Below are 16,190 nucleotides of genomic sequence, written 5' to 3' on the forward strand. Positions count from 1 at the left end.
CATGACCCTCTAGAGGAGAATGTAAATTTAGGAACTTGTTTGAAATGATGTGTTAAATTGTCAAAGTCAGTGCCTCTGTCTTTTCTCACATGTCTCTACTCCACTGTCTTTTAGGCCAAAGGAGGACTTTCTGGTTTGTTTGATGGAGCTGAAGTTGTTCTTGGTCCTGACACTTCCATGGAGCTTTTGGGGCCAGTTCCACCTGAACAACAATTTATTAATCAAAAAATGAGACCTGGTTCTGGAATGTTATCCATCAGAGTCATCCCAGATGGACCAACTAGAGCACTCCAGGTGATAATTTGTCATAAGAGTGGATGCGAAACTCTGTACTTCCCCCACCCCCAATGGTTACTCATTTAACAAATACGTATTGAACTTGTTTATGCCAGTTATGAGGATATGGTCTCTTCATCTGTAAAATGGGGATAGGATCTACCTCACAAAGTTGTTATAAGAACTAAAGTACAAGAAAAAAATAAGTGGAAAGTATAAGCAAAGTATCAATGAAATGTGTGGTAATCTAAAAAACCATAAGATTTAAACAAGATAATGTTAACAACAGTGCATATTAATAGTGTCGTTAATCATCAGTAACACAATATCTTAATAACATTAACAACAAGAAGATAACAACAATCCTTAATCATATAATTAAAATGTTGTGGTAATGAGAGTAGGAATGGAGGGTGTATGGAAAGGATTTGTATTCCCAGATTTGGAGGGTGGGGAGCTTCCTAAGAGAAGTAATACTTAAGCTGAGACCTAGAGGTTAACTGAAAGGAATTAGCCAAATAGAAAGGTACAAGTGGAGGGGCTATGCCTCCAGTAATGAGTGTGTTCATCAACAGGTATTTATTGAGCAGCTACTTGAGCCAGCATAGGTCTAGGTACTGAACTATTTACCAGTGAACGGATAAAACTCCCTGCCTTCTTGGAGCTTACATTCTAGTGGGGATGGGCGATCATTGACCAATAAACATAGGAAGTAAATGACATACTGTTTGGGAAGTTGACTAGTGAAGGCCCACAGGTAGCAGAGTGATCCTCAGCCCAAGTGGCACACAGAATGTGGTAAGAAAGAAGCCTGGAGATAGAAGCAGGGGTCAGATCAGAAAAGGTCAGAGATACATACTAAAGAATTTGTGGTTTTTCTAAGGCAACAAGGAGTCAGGGAATGGCATGATTAGAAAATCGTTTTAGATCACTTCCTCTGGCTGCAAGGTAGAGAACCAGAGTGGGGCAAGACTGGAGATAGAGAAAGTCCAGATAGGAGGCTCTTGCAGTAACGTCAATGAAAGGTTATGGTGGCCTGAACTGGAAGAAGTGGCAGGGGTCGACATGAGGAGGCTGGAGAGAAATGAATAGAAATGAGAGCTTACTTAGGAGTAGAGTCAGGCAGATTTCATGACTGAATGTGGGAATGAGGGAGAGGAAGGAGTCAGTAATGGCCTCTAAGGTTCTGATTGGGCAACTCACAGGATGATAATCCAGATCGCTAAGGGATGAACATGGAGCAGACTTTCAGAGGAAGGGAGGAGTTAGGTTTTGAACTTGTTAAGGTGACTGTATGATATCTATGTGAAGATGTCCACGAGTCATTGTAACTACGGCTCTGAAACCCAGGGGAGAGATCTGTGATGGGGATAAGGGTTTATCAGGTCATAGCGTAATCAGAACAAAGGAAAAAAAAGATGTTGAAATATAACAATGAGCTGTCTGAGATAGTGCATCACAATTCACAATACCACTTTTTATTTATTTATTTAGCTGTGTCACTCTCTTTCGCCTAGGCTGGAGGGCAGTGGCAAAATCATAGCTCACTAAAGCCTTGAACTCCTGGGCTCAGGTGATCCTCCCGCCTCAGCCTCCCAAGTAGCTGGAACTACAAGTGCATGCCACCATGCTTAGCTAATTACTTTTCATTTTTTGTGGAGATAGGGTCTTGCTATGTTGCCCAGGCTGGTCTTGAACTTCTGGGATCAAGTGATCTTCCCACCTTAGCCTTGCAAGTAGCTTGGACTACAGGTGTGTGCCACTGTGCTCACTCACAACACCACTTTATAAAGCAATCTTAAGGCAAAAATGAATGCAGTGATCCTGAGGTTTGCATATTTTGACTTGAGTTGTAATTTGGGATCATCTGCAGATATCTAACCCCACTACGTGAGGCTGTCAAGATGTATAGCTTGAGTTTGCCATGCAGACTTAAAACCAAATTTGCTTCTTTATTACACAGATCTTGCCTTTGGAAACCATTCACTTCCATATGAATCTTGATTATATAATGACTTTTGACCCACACAATTGTCCTGGGTTAGAATAGTTTCAATAAGGAAGAGTGAATCATCTTCATGTCGTGTTTTATTTGACTTCAGATAACAGATTTCTGCCAACGGAAAAGCAACCGTTCATATGAAGTGGATGAACTTCCTGTCACCGAACAAGAGCTGCAGAAATTAAAGAATCCAGATACAGAGCAGGAATTGGAAGTAAGGTCTAAATATTGTAAATTTATTTCTTTGATCATCAGTTTTTTAGAATTTTGCTTGGTGGTAGTTTAGACCTTCCATTTTCTTTCTATCCTGTATGATTCTAAATATGAGTTATGCTTCACAGTGTTTACTGTTTATCAGTGAATGTGAATGTGTTATGTAAATGACAACAAAGTTTATGTGGAATCAGAATGTAGCAAGCATTGCTAAACTATTATTACAATAAAGGAAGCTAAACTGTTTGAATTTCAGTGAGATTTAAGACAAACAATTTTTTGTTTTTTGCTTCGGCCATCTCTGACATCTTCCTTTTGTTTTCTATGTTTGGGATTGGAGAGTGACAAGTTTGAAAAGGAAGATGAGATGAACATGAAAAAGTATATTTATTTGATGTTTATTCAGTGATTTTTGAAAAAATCAAATGCCTCTGTGTAAAACGCTGTGTTGGATGTTATGGAAGTGTAGTGGATAACAAATTAGGAGCTTTCATGCCAAATAAGGTGAAAGATTCCCAAATAGTTAGATTTCTATAATGAAATGCAGAATGTCATTGGTCCTTTGATAGGGGTATCATCATATACTCTGGAGTTCTCATTGGAGTAAAGGGTATGCCTAGAAAGCAAGGCTTCCAGTGAGATGATGGCATTTGAGCCATCCAGGTAAATAATAGAACTCCCCTAAGTAGTTTTTATCTGCTGAGAGGAAGGGAGTAGACGAATGTAAAATGCTTTATTTTCTTATACTCTCCTGGATACTAAGAGCTGTGTTTTAAACAATCAAGGTGCCGTATTTTGGTTTCCTTTCAGGTGCTTGTGAGGTTAGAAGGTGGAATTGGGTTGTCCTTAATTAATAAAGTCCCAGAAGAACTGGTCTTTGCAAGTCTTACAGGAATCAGTGTGCACTATACACAGCTGGCAACTAGCCACATGCTTGAACTCAGCATACAGGATGTCCAGGTAAGGGGGAAGTTCCAGAGCTGTTAGTCACCTTGTTTTCATGCTGACCACCCAACCAGATCTAATGTTTGATGTTCTAAGAACTTTAATGTTTTGGAGGAAATATCTTGTGGCCTTCAAAAAATCATTCTATGAAATAGTTGTTTCTACCTACATTCGTCTCATTAACTTTTCTACATACAGCAGAATTCCGCATATATTAGAGGTAACTTGGTCAAGGTGGCATGGAGGAAGGTGACCCATGGTTCACCAGCTTGCCAGTAGAAAAACCGACAGGAAGTCATCTAACCATCATTCGGAGGAATTGAGGTCCGTCATAGGGAGAACAAACTAAAGAACTGGTCTTTGCTTTCAGTCAAGATGGAGTAACAGGAACTAAATTTCCCCTCCCACCTGAAACAGCCCCAGATTGAGACACTGGACATCAGACAGTGAAGGATAGTGCTCTGAGAGGTGGGAAACAAAACAGCTGAGCCCCGTGATTGCCCTTTCTTACCAATTTGAGAAAGTTTCCAGGGAGGGGAGACCAAGCAAGTACCCAGCACAGTGGAGAAGTTGAAAAAACAGAGCCGAGAGTCTAGAGAGACCAAGGTATCTGTAGTTATAGGATGGTACACTTGGGCATAGAGAGCTGCACTGAAAAACTCTGAAGATCTATAGAGGGTCCCTCTTGAGTATTTAGCAGAGTATTAGTCAGTGATGGATGTGAGGAAACTACCCATTTGAAAGGATCAGAGGGAACAGTGCCTGCTGCCCACACAGGGCTAGGAATAGTGCTTGTGCCCACCAACTGGACTGGAAAAACTAAGAATTTATGAGACACTGGGAAGAGTCTCAGGAAGGCCTTGCCTTCATGATTAGCCCTAAACTGAGCACTGCTCTAGACCTGCCTAAGAAATCATGAAAGGAAGATCTGAAAGAATCAACCTCTTCCCAAGTAAAGTAACCATATCCTTGAATAAAGCTCAAGAAGATTTACTGGAATACCACAATGTAGCACCCAACTAGGTAAAATTCACAATATCTGATATCCTATCAAAAATCACCAGGTGCGCAAAGGACTAGGAAAACTTTCTATATAATGAGGAGACTAATTGGTCAAAACTGATCCACAACTCGCACAGATGGTAGAATTTTTGCAGGACATTAAAAATGTTAATATAACTGTCTTCTCTCTGTTCAAAAGGTAAGTAGCGATATGGAAGACATAAACTAAAGCTTGTAGAGATTAAAATGTAATGAAAACTACACTGGATGGAATATAGCACACAACTGTGAAGGAAACTATACCAAGGCACATCATAATCAGATTACTCAAAACCAGTGTTAAAGCAAAGGAACAAGAAAAAAAGACGTGTTATGTGCAAAGGAATAAAGATAAGAATGACAACAGATTTCTCGTTGGGAACAGTGGGAGTGGGAAGACAATGAGTAACATCTTTAAAGTACTGAAAGGTATCAGCAGACCCATGCTACAAAAAATGTAGAAGAACATCATCAGGCAGAAGGAAAAAAAATAGTATCAGGTGAAAATCTGTTCTACACGAAGTAATGAATACCAGAAATGATAACTATCTGGGTAAATATATAAGATTATTTTCTTCTTATTTAAAGTAAGAGTGAGATTCTTAACAATAGCATAAAGGCTGAAGGGGAGAAATGAAAGTCTATTACTGTAATCTTATACATGATGTGGTATGATATCACTTGAATGTAGACTTATAAAGATAAACAGCACAAAACTCTTAAAGCAACCACCAAAATAACAAAGAGTTGTAACTAATAATTCAACAAAGGAGATAAAATGAAATCAGGCCAGACGAGGTGGCTATGCCTGTAATTGCAGCACTTTGGGAAGCTGAGGCGGGTGGATCACTTGAGGGCAGGAGTTTGGGACCAGCCTGGCCAACATGGTGAAACCCCATCTCTACTAAAAATACAAAATTAGCCAGGTGTGGTGGCATGCACTTGTAATCCCAGTTACTCGGGAGGCTGAGGCAGGAGAATTGCTTGAACCTAGGAGGTGGAGGTTGCATTGAGCCAAGATTGTGCCACTGCACTCCAGCGTAGGTGACAGATGGAGACTGCGTCTCAGGAAAAATAATAATAATAATAAATAATCCAAGAGAAGGCAGAAAACAGAAAGCAGGGAACGGAATAGATGGGACAAAAAAAAAGTAAAATGCAAGATGGTAGACTCAAACCTAATGGTATCAATTAACTAAATTTAAATGTTGTAAACACCATAATCAAAAGGCAGAGATTATCAAATTGTATAAAAAAGCATGAACCAATTATATGTTGTCTACAAGAAACACACATTAAGGATAAAGACACAAATAGGTTAAAAGGAAAGAAGATGGAAAAAGATATACCATGTTGACACTTGTCATAGGAAGTGGGAATGACTAGATTAACATCAGACGGAATAGATTTCAAAGCAAAGAATATTACCAGTGTAGTCGGTGTAGTATTTGAGGGACAGAACTAAAAGGAGAGAGATATATATATATATGTTTGTTAAGTGTTAACTTACATGATCACAAGTTCCCACAATAGGCTGTCTGCAAGGTGAGGAGCAAGGAGAGCCAGTCCGAGTCCCAAAGCTGAAGAACTTGCAGTCTGTTGTTCGAGGGCAGAAAGCATCCAGCATGGGAGAATGATGTAGGCTGGGAGGCTAGGCCCATCTCACGTGTTTCTGCCTGCTTTATATTTGCTGGCAGCTGATTAGATTGCACCTACCAGTTTAAGGGTGGATCTGCCTTTCCCAACCCACTGACTCAAATGTTAATCTTTTTTGGCAACACCCTCACAGACCCACCCAGGATCAATACTTTGTATCCTTCAGTCCAATCAAGTTGACACTTAGTATTAACCATCACAAGTCCACCACTTGTCAGCTGCTGAGATCATACATAATCTTCAAATAAAGACAATAATAAAGTCATAACGACACCTAACATAATGCAACTATCCTTCATACAGCTGGAAACACCCCAATCCCCAACCCAAATACTATTACATAAAGTTAACGATGCTTGAATGCTGATATGAAGTCAATAAATCTTATGTCATGTGATGAAGGAGAAAGGAAATAAAATGAAGACTTTTTTTTTAGTACAGGTGTTTACATGCACAAACATGTTTTTAACAAAAGAAGGAGGAAATACTCATGACAATTGCAGTCCTTGTTTCTGCAGCTGGGCATGTGGTCATAGCTGGTATTGATGACTACCTTCTTCTGCTACCCATTCTGTCTTCCCTTTACCTTCAGCAAGCACCACAGCAGGTCATGGTTTTGTAGGGGTTTTTTCCTGGCGGAGTGACCCAAACCTTCATTCCTGAGGGGTCTGGACCATTTGTAGTCCTGCCTGGATTGGGCTGTTGTAGTGTCCCATTGCCTTAATCACAGGGCGTGGTAATACTAAGAGATGCCCTAATGGATCTCCTGTATTCCATGCATAAACTTCCTGACCTCCATTGTGGAGTGGTAGACTGATTTCATCTTGATAGTCCGGGTCAGTCACCCCAGCCAACACTGTAACTCCCTTCTTAGCCTCTTGACTTAAAGTTAGGAGGAGCCCAAAGTGTCCGGGTAGCAATCTTAACTTCCAGTTTAATGGAATTGTTATTGTGTCTCCTGGTGGCAGTGTTCCTCCCTCTGGAACTAAGACTTCTAGGCCAGCAGAACATAATGTTGCAGGAATAGGAAGCAGAAATTTTGCTAGTGGATTATTAGGGGTGATGGTGAATGGTGCCACTTCCACTTCCAGCCCTTGATTCCTGGACCTGTGAATCTTGGCCATGGGAGAAACAGTACCATATATTGGATGTTGATTCAGAGCATACATAGCTTTCTGGAGAACTTTGCCCCAGCTGTTGTCATCATCTTGTTGGCATTGTAATTGTGATTTCAAAAGGCCATCTCACCATTCTGTCAATCCAGCTGCTTCAGGATGATGAGGAACATGGTAAGACCAGTGAATTCCATGAGCATGAGCCCACTGCCACACTTCTTTAGCCAAAAAGTGAGTGCCTTGGTCAGAGGCAATGCTGTATGGAATCCCATGATGGTGGATAAGGCTTTCCGTGAGTCCACAGATGGTAGTCTTAGCAGAAGCATCGCATGCAGGATAGGCAAACCCATATCTGGAGTAGGCGTCTATTCCAGTGAGGACAAACTCTGCCCTTTCCATGATGGGAGAGGTACAATATAATCAACCTGCCACCAGGTAGCTGGCTGATCACCCAGAAGAATGGTGCCATATCGAGGGCACCTTGTTGGTCTCGACTGCTGGCAAATTGGGCATTCAGCACTGGCCGTAGACAGGTCAGCCTTGGTGAGTGGAAGTCCATGTTGCTGAGCCCATGCATAACCTCCATCCCTGCCACCATGGCTACTTTGTTCATGGTCCCATTGGGTGATGGCAGGAGTGACTGGGGAAAGAGGCCAAGTGGTGTCCACAGAACAGGTCATCCTATCCACTTGGTTGTTAAAATCCTTCTCTGCTGAGGTCACCCATTGGTGAGCACTCACATGGTATACAAATATCTTCAGTTTTTGACCACTCAGAGAGGTCCATCCACATACCTCTTCCCCAAATGTCTTTGTCACTAGTTTTCTAATCATGCTTCTTCTAAGTCCCTGACGATCCATCCAGCCAAACCGTTGGCTACAGCCCATGAATCAGTATATAATCACACATTTGGCCATTTCTCCTTCCATGCAAAGTGTGTAACAAGGTGCATTGCTCGAAGTTCTGCTCACTGGGAAGATTTCCCTTCACTTCTGTCCTTCAGGGATGTCTTAGAAAGGGGCTTTAGTGCTGCAGCTGTCCATTTTCACATGGTGCCTGCATATCATGCAGAACCATCTGTGAACCAGACCCTAGTCTTCTCTTCCTCTGTCAACTGGTCATAGGGAACTCCCCATGAGGCCATTGGTGCAGGCTGGGAGAGAGAAGGCAGGGTGGCAGAAGTGGAGACCATCGGCATTTGAGCCACTTCCTCATGTAACTTACTTGTGCCTTTAGGACCTGCTCGAGCCCGATCACATATATACCACTTCCATTTGATGATGGAATGCTGCACTGCGCAACCCACTTTATGGCTAGACGGGTGGGTCAGAAAGCACCCCGTTCATGATAGGCAGTTCAGGTCGCATGGTGACTTGACGACCCATAGTCAAATGTTCGTTTTCCATCAAAGCCCAGTAACAGGCCAAGAGCCGTCTCTCAGAAGGGGAGTAGTTATCTGCAGAAGGTGGCAGGGCCTTCCTCCAAAATCCTAGAGGCCTTTGCTGTGATTCACCTATGGAGGCCTGCCAGAGCTCCAAACAGCATCCCTATCTGCCACTGACACCTCAAGCACCATTGGATCTGCTGGGTCATATGGCCCAGATGGCAGAGCAGCTTGCACAGCAGCCTGGACCTGTTGCAGCGTCTCTCCCATTCTGGACTCCACTCAAAACTGGCAGCCTTTCGGGTCACTTAATAAATGGGCCAGAGTAATACACCCAAATGAGGAATGTGTTGCCTCCAAAATCCAAATAGGCCCACTAGGCATTGTACCTCTTTCTTGGTTGTAGGAGGGGCCAAACGCAGCAACTCCTTTAACTTAGAAGGTATGTCTTGGCAGGCCACACACCACTGGATCCCTAGAAATTTTGCTGAGGTAGAAGGTCCCTGAATTTTAGTCGGATATATTTCCCATCCTCTGGCACGCAAGTGTCTCACCAATAAGTCCAGTGTGTTTGCTACTCCTTGCTCACTGGATCCAGTCTTCATAATGTCTTCAATGTAATGGACCAGTGTGATATTTTGTGGAAGCAAAAGGCTATCAAGGTCTCTCCAAATAAGATTATGACACAAAGCCGGAGAGTTGATATACCCCTGCGGTAGGACAGTAAAGGGATATTGCTGGCCTTGCCAGCTGAAGGCAGGTTGCTTCTGGTGGGCCTTGTGGACAGGAATGGAGAAAAAGGCGTTTGCCAAGTCAATGGCTGCATACCAGGTACCAGGAGGTGTGTTAATTTGCTCAAGCAGTGAAACTCCACATCTGGTACAGCAGCTGCAATTGGAGTCACCATTTGGTTAAGCTTACGATAATCCACTGTCATTCTCCAAGGTCCGTCTGTCTTCTGCACAGGCCAAATGGAAGAGTTGAACAAGGATGTGGTGGGAATCACCACCCCTGCATCTTTCAAGTCCTTGATAGTGGCACTAATCTCCACAATCCCTCCAGGGATATGATACTGTTTTTGGTTTATTTTTCTAGGTAGAGGCAGCTCTAAGGGCTTCCATTTGGCCTTTTCCACCGTAATAGCCCCCACCCTACCAGTCAGGGAGCCAGTGTGGGGGTTCTGCCAGCTGTTGAGTATGTCTGTGCCAATTGTGCATTCTGGCACTGGGGACATGACCACAGGATGAGTCTGGGGACCCACTGGACCCACTGTAAGTCAGACCTGAGCTAAAACTCCATTAATTACTTGAGCTCCATAAGCCCCTCCTTTAACTGGAGGACCACAATGATGTTTTGGGTCCCCTGAAATCAATGTCAGCTCACAGCCAGTGTCCTGTAGTCCCCGGAACGTCTGATCCTTTCCCTTTCCCCAGTGCACAGTTACCCTGGTGAAAGGCCAGTGGTCTCCTTGGGAAAGGATGGGAGAAAGATTCACCGCATAAATTGTCAGCAGTGTAGCGGGGTCCTTCCTCAAGGGGATCCGGCCTCCCCTTCATTCAAGGGGTTCTGGGTCTGTAAACTGGCTCAAGTCTAGAAATTGGCTGAGGGGTCATGATTCTCTGTTTTTATAATTCAAACTAGTCTTTTGTCCATTCAGCCTAGAAGTTTTCTGCTTGTATAAATTAGGTAGGAATGCAGCAGGCCTCCTATCAGTTTCACTTCTAGGAACACCATGATTAATTAGCCAGGGCCAGAGCTCTACATGAGTCAGACTATTCTAATTGCCACTTTGCCTCTGCTGTGCATTATGGTAGCTATGCCCACCTTGCCTTTGACGATTGAGGGCTGCCACATAGCAACCTGCCACCTCGGGATCCAGTTATTCCCATTGTATTTAACTTTTGTAGTTAATGATTGTTCTTCCCACCGTTAGATCTGACATACAAAGGAAAGCAGTTACAGGTCTCTTCAAAGATGCAGGTACTGCCCTTACAAATCTGTTTCACAAGGCATTGGCCAAGGGTCTATCTTCTGGACCCTCCCAGCTGGGATGAGTAGGTCTAAAGTGGCTAATCCATTCTGCCATCCCAGTCTCCCTAAGCCTTCGGATCCCTTCCTCTACATTAAACCAAAGGAGATCACGCATTTCCAGCTCACTCACAGTGGGCCATCTTTTAATCCATATTTCAGCTAACCAAGTAAATAAACTATTAGAACCTTTTTTTACCTCTCCAAGCTGTAAGATTAAAAGCAGAGTGCCTACTTAGTGGGCCCAGATCAATAAATTCAGCCTGATCCAACCCTATGTTCCTTCCACTGTTATCCCATACCCTTAATATCCATTCCCATACCTGTTCTCCAGCTTTCTGTCTATATAAATTAGAGAACTCAAAACAGTTCTTTTGGAGCGTAGCACACCTCATGAGTCACACTCTCAACCTCACCTCTAGGGGCCCTCCAGGACTTTAGTTTAGTTATAGGTCTAGAAGCAAACAGGGATGTTGGGGGTGGCTCCTGAGGAGAATCAACATTATTTTGCCTGACAGCTGTCAGGTCATCACTGTTGCCTCAGGCAGCATAGGATTTATCTCCTCAGACAAAGGTGGAAAGCTGATGACAGCGTAGGTCGAGGAGGGGATGTTGCCACTGCTGGAGATGAGGAAGCTCTTCCTTCTGGCAAAAAAGGCTCGTCAGAGTTTATAAACTCAGTTTCCCTGAGCTTCATCAAGGTCCTCCCACACATCCCCATTCCAAGTTACAGGGTCCCATTCTTATCCAATCAGTGCCCTCACTTTTAACAGTAGACACGTGGTGAGGCTGTGCATGCATCTTTCGTTGCAGGTCAGTCACTTGCATGATAAGAGCTTGTGTCTGTTTTTCCACAATTTCAGCTCTTTCTCTGCAGGATATAAGACTCTTACTCAGGGCAATCTTAGCAGATTTGAGGCTCAGTAGCTGCTTCTGAAGCTGGGAGACAGAATCCCTGAGTTTATTATTTTCTTTCATCACTTTGTCTACTGAACTTAGGAGCAACCAACCAGCTTCGTTATGTTACTTGGTTTTCTACATATGGTCAAAGGTATTATGTATAGAGTCACTAAACTCCTTGCCTTTCTCGAGTGGTGAATCAGGAGTGTCAAATGCATTTATTTTGCATAATTCTCCAAACAGTTCATGCCAAGGACTATCAGTATTCTCCATACTATTAGAAGTAGAGTCCTTAGCATTTCGGGGTCTAATCATATTAAGCAGCCAACTCCAGAAACTCCAAAGCCAATGAAAGAACTCCATCCTTAATATTCTCTTCCTCTAGAACCACTCCTGGTACCAAAATCTGTGTTAGTCAGGCTTCTCAGGAGGGATAGAACTAATAGGAGATATATGTTATTCTTAAAGATCTATACAATGAATAAGCCTCTAACTAGTCTGATGAGGAGAAAAAGAGAAGACACAGATTATTAATATCAGGAATGAGAGAGATGCCAGACAAGCCAAATACTGACAAGTCTGGGGATGGGACTCCTGGGGAAGCTGCATATTCCTTCTGGCTCCTGGAGTGTCTGCTAGGACTGCTTTGTTTTCAGTGTGACTGTAGGGCCGTTGATTTTCAAGGCTACTGTGGAGCTGGGTGGGAGTAAAGAGACTAGGACAAATTAAAATGCCACACAGCTCGCCGTTCTTACTGAGTTTCAGCTTATTTTCTTGAATAAATGCTCCTTAGATTGTCACAAGTGTTTTATTAACTTTCGGAGTTCTGAAAAAGTTGACTTTTACAATTTTTGGCAGAGTACTGTTACTGTGCTATCAAAACAACTTCTATCTCTTTGTGACATCATACTTGGAACGCTTTTCCTTTATAACCTGCATCAAAGTTTAAATGTGTTAGGAAACTAGTTCCTGGTAGACATTTCCAAAAGAAGAACCCAAAGCCCCAGACTATGGTTCTTTTTCCCAAATGGACAAACTGCATTCTGACTGGGAATGTGCAATGTGTCTCCCATGACTGGGGCTCCTTCTCTCCCTTAACGTGTCATGCAGTTCCATCCAGACTGTCGAGGCCAGAGCCTCTTCTCAGAAGAAATTTTTCTTTTATTATATGTCATGAATAACAAAGAATTCAGGCTAATTGTATCCTATGTATTTGTGCACAGATAAAAGGTTATATCTTGCAGCTATTTTTCTTTGTCCTCCTTTTTTTTGACCTTACAGAGATGATTCAAGGAACCATTTGCTGTTCATTAGTTTTACTAACTTTATTCTGTAGCTTAAAAAGTTGTTTATTTGGTTATTTATTTATTTATTTATTTTGAGACGGAGTCTCACTCTGTCGCCCAGGCTGGAGTGGAGTGGTGCGATCTTGGCTTACTACAACCTCCGCCTCCTGGGTTCAAGTGATCCTCCAGCTTCAGCCTCCTGAATAGATGGGATTACAGGTGCCCACCACCACACCCAGCAATTTTTGTAGTTTTTAGTAGAGACGGAGTTTCGCCACGTTGGCCAGGCTGGTCTCAAACTCCTGACCTCAGGTGATCTGCCCACCTTGGCCTTCCAGAGTGATGGGATTACAGGCGTGAACCACCACAGCTGGCCAAAAAGTTGTTTTTTTCCTATAATACCTCTTTATGTGATGTATGCTGCAAATCAGAAAATAAGCAGGTTTGTATTTTACTGTGGTTACAGTGCAGCAAGAAGGAATTTTTAAAAATAGAAAATAGAGATCCTCTTCTTAGTGAGCATCCAATCTAATTGGGAGAATAAAACTAGCTAGAATTAGTAATTCTCAGTTATGACACCTTGTGTCAGATGTGTTTAGTGAAAGAACAAAGGAAAAGACAGTATGGTTGAGCCCTTTATTGCCATTTCATATATTGGATGAGATAGGCAATGATTCATTCATTTAATCCATTCTTACTGAGCGTCAAGTGTGTGCCCGACACTGTACTAGGTTCTGGAGATACGGCTATGACTTCAAAAATGCAGGCTTTGCTCTTCTTGAGCCAACAGCCTAGAGAGAGAGTCAGCCAATAAATATGCAGGCAAGCAAGCAAATGAATAATGACATGCTGTGATAACTGCTGTAAAGAACGGCTACTTTAGATGAAGTCGTACTTTAGAAAAAGTGGCTCGGGAAGATCTTCCTGAGGAAATAAGAGCTGAACTGAAACTTGGAGGAATAGAATGAGCAAACCATAGAGATGGTCCCTAGGAAAACCATTTCAGACAGTTCAGAGACCCTGAGGAAGGAAGGACTTGCCCACATTTTAGAAACAATGAGGAGACTCAGGTGAGGATGGTAGGGAACCTGAAAGAGTGGTGTGTGATGAAGTTGGAGAATTTGGTGCCAGTTCATGCAGGCCCTAGAGGCTGTGGTGAGAAGTCTGGTTTTATCCTAAGAGAAAGGCACACCACTGAAGAATGCAAAGGAAGGAGGTGTATGACTCGATTTATATTTCATTGAAAGACCACTTTGGCTGCTATATAGAGAATACATTGTAGGAGGCAGGAATGGAAGTAGGAAAAAATACTCCAAGTCTCTTGCCATTATCCCTGCCCTGAGAACCAACAGAAGGAAAGTCATTTCCGGTTGTACACAAATGTCTGTGTGGAAATCCCTGCAATACAATGGAGAGGTCAGAGGGTTCCGTGGTGCCAGAAATCTCTGCGTTTGTATCCCACTTCTTCCACTTACAAGCTGTGCGAGTGAGGGCAAGTAACAGAACTTCTCTAAGCTTCTGTCTACTTGTTTGTAAAATGGGGAGGGATAATACCTAGACTTTAGGGGATTAGGAAGTGATAAGATAGGGGTGTGTGGAAAGCACCCGCAAATGATCTCTTAGGGGCACCCAAAAAGATGATCTCTTTTTCTTCTTCCTGGTGCTGACCTTCGATGTGATACAGAACATGAAGATGGCTGCTTCCTGCAAGGAGCCTCCAGACATCCATGCACATCTGAGTGTGGCGAGTGTCCTCTGTGATGGCACTGATCAGGGCTGCGTAAATAGAGTCAACCCTAATGCCACTGTCATTCCTAAGAAGGGAGTTGACTTTAGTAGAGGGAGCTGTTCCCATTTGGTAGCCATTTGAGCTCCTGGTTCTCTAATGTAAATTGTCTTCAAGGAATTTGGAGCTCAAGAGAAGCATCCACAGCATAGTGTTTAGGAGTGCTGACCTTGGGGTCAGACAGACGTGGATTCAGGTTCCAGTTCTGCCACTGACCAGCACTGTGACCCTAAGCAAGGGCCTCTCTTCTCAGCTTCTTCATCTATAAAATAAGGACAGAGCTCATGAAGTTGTTGTAAGGACTGCAGCAAAACCCTTAGTTTAACTGCCGACAGCATTACAGGTATGGTGTGACTTGAGATCATGCATATGAAGTGTCTGGCATGGAGCTTTGCACCTAGTATCACCTGTTTTATTTTTTTAATTAATTTTTTTTCATTAAGCAGGTCATGGACTTAAAAAATTACTTTTTTCAAATAGTTGATTTTTTTTTTTTTTTTTGAGACAGAGTCTCGCTCTGTTGCCCAGGCTGGAGTGCAGTGGCGCGATCTCGGCTCATTGCAAGCTCTGCCTTTCGGGTTCACACCAGTCTCCTGCCTTAGCCTTCCGATTAGCTGGGACTACAGGTGCCCACCACCACGCCCAGCTAATTTTTTTGTGTCTTTAGTAGAGATGGGGTTTCACCATGTTAGCCAGGATGGTCTCAATCTCCTGACCTTGTGATCCGCCTGCCTCGGCCTCCCAAAGTGCTTTTTTTTTTTTTGAGACAAAGTCTCGCTCTGTCACCCAGGCTGGAGTGCAGTGGCGCGATCTTGGCTCACTACAACCTCTTTCTCCCGGGTTCAAGCGATTCTTCTGCCTCAGCCTCGTGAGTAGCTGGAGTTACAGGTGCCTGCCACCACGCCTGGCTAATTTTTGTATTTTCAGTAGAGACAGGTTTTCACCATGTTGGTCAGGCTGGTCTTGAACTCCTACCTCGTGATCTGCCTGCCTCAACCTCTAAAAGTGCTGGGATTACAGATGTGAGCCACTGCGCCTGGCCAATAGCTGATTTTTTAACCGGTGAATAAAAATTGTATATATTTGGCTGGGCATGGTGGCGCATGCCTGGAATCCCAGCACTTTGGGAGGCTGAGGCAGGCGATCACTTGAGGTCAGGAGTTCGAGACCAACCTGACCGACATGGAGAAACCCCATCTCTACTAAAAATATAAAATTAGCCGGGCATGGTGGTGCATGCCTATAATCCCAGCTACTCAGGAGGCTGAGGCAGGAGAATCGCTTGAATCTGGGAGGCAGAGGTTGCAGTGAGCCGAGATTCCGCTGCTGCACTTCAGCCTGGGCAACAAAAGCGAAACTCTGTCTCAAAAAAAAAAAAAAAAAAAAAATTGTATATATTCATCATGTACAACATGATGTTGGAAATATTTTTAGGTGTGAATGGCTAAATTGAGCTAATATATGTATTGCCTCACCTACTTATTTTTTTGTGGTGAGAAAACTTAAAATCTATTCTCTTAGCAAAGCACTCCTCTAATGGAGTCTGCTATTATGACCG

At 43.1% G+C, this 16,190-nt stretch overlaps 1 protein-coding gene across 6 annotated transcripts in view; it reads left to right on the forward strand.

The window, feature by feature from the left end:
• VPS13D (vacuolar protein sorting 13 homolog D) overlaps window positions 1–16,190 on the forward strand; it is a 282,995-nt gene that overhangs the window by 156,926 nt on the left and 109,879 nt on the right. For all 6 annotated transcript variants that reach the window (XM_050787581.1, XM_050787591.1, XM_050787600.1 and 3 more), the window contains 3 exons: window positions 115–294; window positions 2,379–2,492; window positions 3,302–3,451. In XM_050787581.1, the coding sequence (XP_050643538.1) occupies window positions 115–294; window positions 2,379–2,492; window positions 3,302–3,451 (444 nt within the window). The remainder of the gene's footprint in view (window positions 1–114; window positions 295–2,378; window positions 2,493–3,301; window positions 3,452–16,190) is intronic.

Source organism: Macaca thibetana, chromosome 1, assembly GCF_024542745.1.
Source record: "Macaca thibetana thibetana isolate TM-01 chromosome 1, ASM2454274v1, whole genome shotgun sequence".
In the NCBI taxonomy this organism is placed as follows: domain Eukaryota; kingdom Metazoa; phylum Chordata; class Mammalia; order Primates; family Cercopithecidae; genus Macaca; species Macaca thibetana.